This window comes from Spea bombifrons, chromosome 5 (assembly GCF_027358695.1).
Source record: "Spea bombifrons isolate aSpeBom1 chromosome 5, aSpeBom1.2.pri, whole genome shotgun sequence".
Classification (NCBI taxonomy): domain Eukaryota; kingdom Metazoa; phylum Chordata; class Amphibia; order Anura; family Pelobatidae; genus Spea; species Spea bombifrons.
The window spans coordinates 3,146,201-3,153,044 of record NC_071091.1 but is presented as its reverse complement, the minus strand read 5'-3'; the positions used below and the strand labels follow the sequence as shown (position 1 = coordinate 3,153,044).

Below are 6,844 nucleotides of genomic sequence, written 5' to 3'. Positions count from 1 at the left end.
TGTGTGTAGTGCAGACAGGTGCCTGACGGGAGAATCGCCCTGTAACCCCCCGAGCCCCATACTGGTTTTAACCCTTTTTAATTTGAATGACAGGATCCGGTCTTGAATTTAATTCAGTATTTGAGTTTATTTCACGCAAATAGATAACATTATCATTAACATCCGAGTCACCTAATGACCTCACTAATCCCTCCATGTGTGATGTAATAGTGTTTATTTTAGGATTCTCATTTTATTGGTTGTTACTAAATGATCTTTATATGGACGCTTTCAGAAGCCCTGCATGTCCTGAAAAACCTAATATAACATTTGTGGGGAAAATAAATGGGAGACGGGGAAGATCCGGCTGAAAAACACATCGCAAACGGCTCAAAACCATTCAACCCTAATGGGTAAAAAAGAAAAAAATAGCTTTCACCCTTAAAAGGTTAATAAAGCAGATATAGGCCCGCACAGGCTGTATATTCTTTAATATGACACTAAATACCTATTATATATATTATTATTATTATTAGTAGTAGTAGTAGTATTAGTATTCCAGTAGTGTACAGCCTCTTGCTCCTAACAGCTGCTGCCTTTGTGATGTCACAATACACAGGTGACATCACAATAGGTGATGATGTCATGGAGGCTGTAAAGGGCCCTGACATTCCGGCAGTAGTTCAGTGTAGAAGTTGAAGGAGCAACGATGGCTTCAAAACAGATAAATCGCATCCAACTTCTGATGATTCTGATCCTCACCGCCCTGCATCCATCTGACACAAACAGTAAGTACACCCATCACTCCCATCCACCACCGCCCTGCTACATCACTGCCACTAAACCATCCTTTTATTGTGTGTAGTGCAGACAGGTACCTGACGGGAGAATCGCCCTGTAACTCCCCCGAGCCCCATACTGGTTTTAACCGTTTTTCTTCTGTCTTTATATATATTAAACACATTGTTGCTGTCTTACATAACAGTCTCCTGCCCGACGCGGTTTGTTGATTTTTGCCCCTTTTGCCCCTCTCTTTCAGGCTGCGGCAGACGCCCGCTTATGTCAGAATATGGCAGCTCAAGGATCGTTGGAGGAGTTGATGCGCAGCCTGGTGCTTGGCCATGGCTGGTCAGCATCCAAGTGCCTTCCGGGGCCGGACATCGCCACTCCTGCGGAGGGACTTTAATCGATGAGCAGTGGGTCCTAACAGCGGCTCACTGCTTCAAGACCATGAAGAGGTAAGGATGGGGGAGGGGTAAGAATGCTGGCTGTGCATAATGGGATTGTGAGGGGCAGAAATGTTACCATTCGCTTTACCCTCACTATTATAACCTGACAAAGCCATCACGCGTTACATTGTAAAGCTCTGCCTGGTTAATTTTACATCTCCTGTTTGTGAATCGATTTCACATCTTTGCCCCGGGATTCCTCTTTATAAATAGAGCTCAACGTGTTTCTGATAAGATTGATAATGGATGGATTCCCGCTAAGCCGCATGTCCGCTAACGTCTGTCTCTCATTATCCAGGGTCGTTTCCAAATGGCAAATTATACTCGGAGGATTCCAACTGTCGGATCCATCGCGAAGTGACGTCCAGATCAGATCCATCGACTCGTACGTTCAGCACGAGCATTACAATCCCCGGACTGAGCGGAACGACGTGGCGCTGATCAAACTCAACCAGCCCGTGAGATTCACCGACTTCGTGCAGCCGGCCTGCCTGCCGAGCGCCACCACGGACATTCACGCCATGGATCATTGCTACATCAGCGGCTGGGGCGTCACTAAAGATAAAAGTGAGTAACTTAGACCCCCGGACACCCCGGGAATGGTAGTTTAACCCCTTACAGACTGATATGCATCACAGACATTTTCCTGGTGTGTTCCGGGATGTCCGCAATGGGACTTTGGAACCTTCTCTGCCGACTACTTCAATCTGACGGCAAGGACCGGCATTACTCAGCTTTATTTGGGCCAAAACCAAGTCTGCCTCTGATAAATCTATGATTGGGTTTGACATTAGGGGCAATAACTTTTACATACCCCTAGATGGTCTGATATTTCAGTATCCGCAAAGGACACAGAGACCAAACTGTGTCACTGCTTCTCTCCCACGTCCCGAAATTCTGTGTCTTCCACAGGGGAGAATCCTCCTCTCGGGTTATAAACGGGGAATATGTTTTTCGTAAGGGGGTCGTTGCGCGTCTAGCCAAACGGATGTAAACCCAAACACACCGACCTCACCAAAACTCACCCCACTAACTGCTCCCAGTCACACTCGCCACACTCAGCCGCACACACATCACTATTACATGGACTCCATGATTAGTTTATTTAAGTCTCTTCTCCTATCCATCGCTGGCGTCTGTGCGTCCGGTGATATTAATTAATTTCATCTTTGATGTCTCGACAGCCGTCCAAACGGCCGACATCCTCCAAGAGGCCAAAGTAAACCAGATTCCTCTGGAGAGGTGCAACGGCTCCGCGTGGTATAACGGAGAAGTCCACGACTACAATCTCTGTGCCGGCTACGAGGAGGGAGGCATCGATAGCTGCCAGGTAAGAAAACAAATCTCTATTTAAGTGCGGTTTCTAAAACCAATTCTGTCTGTTGGAGATGGTATTTTGCGCACATCTTCTCCCCGTGAACATGCGCCGCTAAGACAATAGTAGAAACTGTTTGTGGCACCAAGACGAGGAAGGCTATATGTCTTGGTACAAAGACGGGTTAAACCAGTCACATGACTCCGACAAAGAGATCCCAGGAGGTTTATGACCATACCCTGGGATGTCGGAGCGCGCTTACACCGACTGGATACAAATATTTGTGGATTTTTCGGATATAATAGAAAAAAATGGATAAAAAGAGACAATCTGGGCCACCATGTCATCTTCTGGGGATTTTTCTGGGATTCAGGCCACAGTGTCACAGAACGGTCATTATATCCACACCTCGGGCAACTCGCTCTTTAGTGAATAAACCGCAGAGCTTTTACTGGGGATGCGCAGCTGAGGCTGCAGTTTGTTACAAACCAAGGAGAATTAACCTTCCTCTATACTTTACTCCTGTAGGGAGACAGCGGAGGGCCATTTATGTGCAGGGACCCGGACAGCTCCACGTATAACGTCATCGGAGTGACAAGCTGGGGTGAGGGATGCGGCAAATCAAAAAAGCCAGGAGTGTATTCCAACACTCAATACTACCGTGAGTGGATCCTCAAAACAATGGGAACCCCATCTCCTGCGCTGAATGAAGCCGCTGGGACCCCAAGCTTGAGTGGTACAAGCAAACCTACAAGACCACCGTTCCGGCTGTCATCTCTATATCCTCCACTGCGGCCAAAACCAACACGGCCAGCGACCACGCGACCTCCACCTCAGACAACAACCGTGCGACCGGCACGGCAGACACAGCCTGCGCAACAGGCGGCATGGACACCTGGCACCTGGACACCTGGCACGCAGCCTGCGCAACGGAAACCGCGGACGCGGCCGGCGCAACGGGCGACATGGACAATGCCTGCGCAGAGAACACCTGGCACGCAGCCTGCGCAACGGAAACCGCGGACGCGGCCGGCGCAACGGGCGACATGGACAATGCCTGCGCAGAGGACACCTGGCACGCAGCCTGCGCAACGGAAACCGCGGACGCGGCCGGCGCAACGGGCGACATGGACAATGCCTGCGCAGAGGACACCTGGCACGCAGCCTGCGCAACGGAAACCGCGGACGCGGCCGGCGCAACGGGCGACATGGACAATGCCTGCGCAGAGGACACCTGGCACGCAGCCTGCGCAACGGAAACCGCGGACGCGGCCGGCGCAACGGGCGACATGGACAATGCCTGCGCAGAGGACACCTGGCACGCAGCCTGCGCAACGGAGACCGCGGACGCGGCCGGCGCAACGGGCGACATGGACAATGCCTGCGCAGAGGACACCTGGCACGCAGCCTGCGCAACGGAGACCGCGGACGCGGCCGGCGCAACGGGCGACATGGACAATGCCTGCGCAGAGGACACCTGGCACGCAGCCTGCGCAACGGAAACCGCGGACGCGGCCGGCGCAATGGGCGACATGGACAATGCCTGCGCAGAGGACACCTGGCACGCAGCCTGCGCAACGGAAACCGCGGACGCGGCCGGCGCAACGGGCGACATGGACAATGCCTGCGCAGAGGACACCTGGCACGCAGCCTGCGCAACGGAGACCGCGGACGCGGCCGGCGCAGCGTGCGATTCCAATGCAGCGTGAGAAACGTGCGCGTGAGACGGAGCCCGCACGTCCTGCAAAGACGGCCGCGCCACCAAACACCATCGACAAACTGAAACAGATGTTCATAACCATGACATCTAACGGGCGGCCGACCAAAAAAGCTTTGCAGAAGATTCTCATGGCTGCTACAGAACAATCAGCTCGATAAGAGACTGCAATCAGACTGTTACAGACAGAGACTGTTCTTAGAAAGCTATTGGAATAGCTATTAAGATAGACGTTAAGTTAGTTGCTAAGTTAGTTGCTAAGTTAGTTGCTAAGTTAGTTGTTAAGTTAGTTGTTAAGTTGGTTGTTAAAAAAGCTGTTATAACAGCTCTTAAATAAATGATAAGTTAGGGGTTAGGGCAATTCCTCTGTGGTCAGTTTGGTCATTCATGGGGGGGCAAATGGTATCAAAAAACAAACCAGAAATGGTAAATCCAGGGAATAAGTGACTTTTTCCGGTGCTGCAGATTCTATGGGCATTCACACGTTTCTGAGGGTAGAAGGTGTTGAGTACACGCAGAGTAAAGAGGCTGAACGCGGGCATTTAAAGTCCGCTAATTACACAAATGGCTTCGGGGGCCGTAACTCGTAGACTTGTGCATTCGTTTTTGGGCGAACATGAAAACGAACACGTAGACGAAGACACGCAACACGTGTTCGTCTTCGTCTACTAATCCAGGGCTCGACAAATACCATGGCGCCAGGTCGCCATGGCGACTGAGAATTTTGTCCTGGCGCCTAAGTATTTGTCAGCTGCCGGCAGAAATGTTTCTGCTACTTGGAGCGAGCGCATATCTGGGGTGTGCGAGTACAATGTGCAGGGCAAAAAAAATCCTGGCTACTAACTTTTTTAGCTGGCTCCTAGATTTAAAACAAATTTGTTAAGCCCTGTCCTAATCTCCCCGGTCCCTTCCCCATCTATCCTACCTTCTCTACGCAGCATCGCAGGGGTTGACGGAAGAGGAAGTCCGTAGGTTCGCCATCAGGGGTTAAAGGGCACGGCACCAGCTTGGCCGACAGGTGTACTTCATTGGCTGATGGCAGAGGTGAGATGGGGAGGTTTACATCAGAAGACAAATCGATTGTCTCAGCGCCTTCTCGGTTCCGTTCTAGAATTCCGAACATAAATTGGGTTTTATAAATTTTAGAGAAGCAAACGGGCCGGCAGAGCTTAGAAAGAAAGAGAAAGATCCGGTTTCTCTGCGGGGGTTCAGAGGTCGGTTAAATTTAAACAAAGATTTTTGTACATTGGAGAGAAGAGGTGACATTTTGTATTTAGAGGGATAAACAAACTTTGCACGGATTGCCACCCGGTGACGGTGAGCAGCGACGCGCCATTTATATATAGGTGCCCCTACTGTAAAGGCATTGAAGTCTCTATATGTGTTTAGCAATCAATGCCCACCGGCTCGTTGGCTTTAAACATTGGCGCTGTTGCCGATCGCTCGCCGCCGGCACGCGCTTAGAATAATGAGTTCAGGTCTTTCACTAAAATAAATCCGGGCGACTCCGTCGCTGAGCCCCTGAGATCCTTACGCATCGCTAAGGCTTTTGCCAAAAACATTCAAGGGTTTCCCAAGCTGCAAAAAGTTTGGAAATTCTGGGTTCAGCTCCTGGTCCCAGCTTCCAAAACATCCGATCTATCACAGAAGAGTTGATGCAAGAGAGAGCGTGGAATATAGGTGGGACTGCCTCCCAGCAGAAGTGGTAGAGAGTAATGCAGTGAGTGTATTAAACATGCGCGGGATAGAAAATCTATAAATATAAATATATAAATATATAGAAAATAAATAACATTAACTGAAAAGATATGGTACAGCATAACTCCCATTACAATATACCGAGCCAGACATTGACAGTAACGCAGTGGTACGCCTCTGCCCCTAAAACAGCCTCCCCGTGCCACAGCTGCCCATAAAACAACCCCACTGTGCCACCGCTGCCCCTTTAAACAGCCTGTCTGTGCCACCGTTGCCCCTAAAACAGCCTGGCTGTGCCATAGCTGCCAATAGAACAGCCTCCCCGTGCCACCGCTGCCTGTGAAGCAACCTGCCTGTCCCATTTTTGCCCTTAAACACTTACTCACTTCATTCATTCATTCATTCACTTTCCTGCACCCCCTTTACCTCCCTTGCAGATTTCACTGTTGATCACTGGAGCCACGCAGACGTCTATGCAGCCTGACGGCAGCCTAATTCACTGTTTGGGGAAACTCTTTCCCCGCACAAGTTCCTGCTGCCCCTGCGCGGGGGCCACAGCAGTGAGTTCCAGGCCCACGTTAGGCGGTCGTTGCGGCCCCCCCTGATAAGTGACGCCCGGGGCGGACCTCCCTCCTTTAGGTACGCTACTAGCCTGGCGGCCAGGTTCCCATTGCTTCTACACGGCTTAGTGCTCGTTATCCTGCTACATATGGCAGGCGAGGTGAGGCATGTACTGTGTACACAAATGGTTAATACACTTTACACTCAGTGCTATAATAATAGGGGTCACAGGGTTCCACATCAACAACAGAAAAGGACCCGGTGGGTCCAGAAAATGTTACTCCGGCGCCACTTAGTGGGCAAACGTATTTTATCCGAGTCTTTCCAAATACTTTTTATCCTGGA

At 50.5% G+C, this 6,844-nt stretch overlaps 1 protein-coding gene across 1 annotated transcript; it reads left to right on the top strand.

The window, feature by feature from the left end:
• Positions 1-688: 688 nt before the first annotated feature.
• On the top strand, positions 689-4,830 carry LOC128496871 (acrosin-like). Its single transcript, XM_053466690.1, has 6 exons — positions 689-767; positions 1,019-1,217; positions 1,507-1,775; positions 2,393-2,538; positions 3,052-3,259; positions 4,706-4,830. Exons 1-6 carry the CDS (start codon positions 689-691, stop codon positions 4,828-4,830), a joined length of 1,026 nt encoding a protein of 341 aa, XP_053322665.1.
• Positions 4,831-6,844: the final 2,014 nt, after the last annotated feature.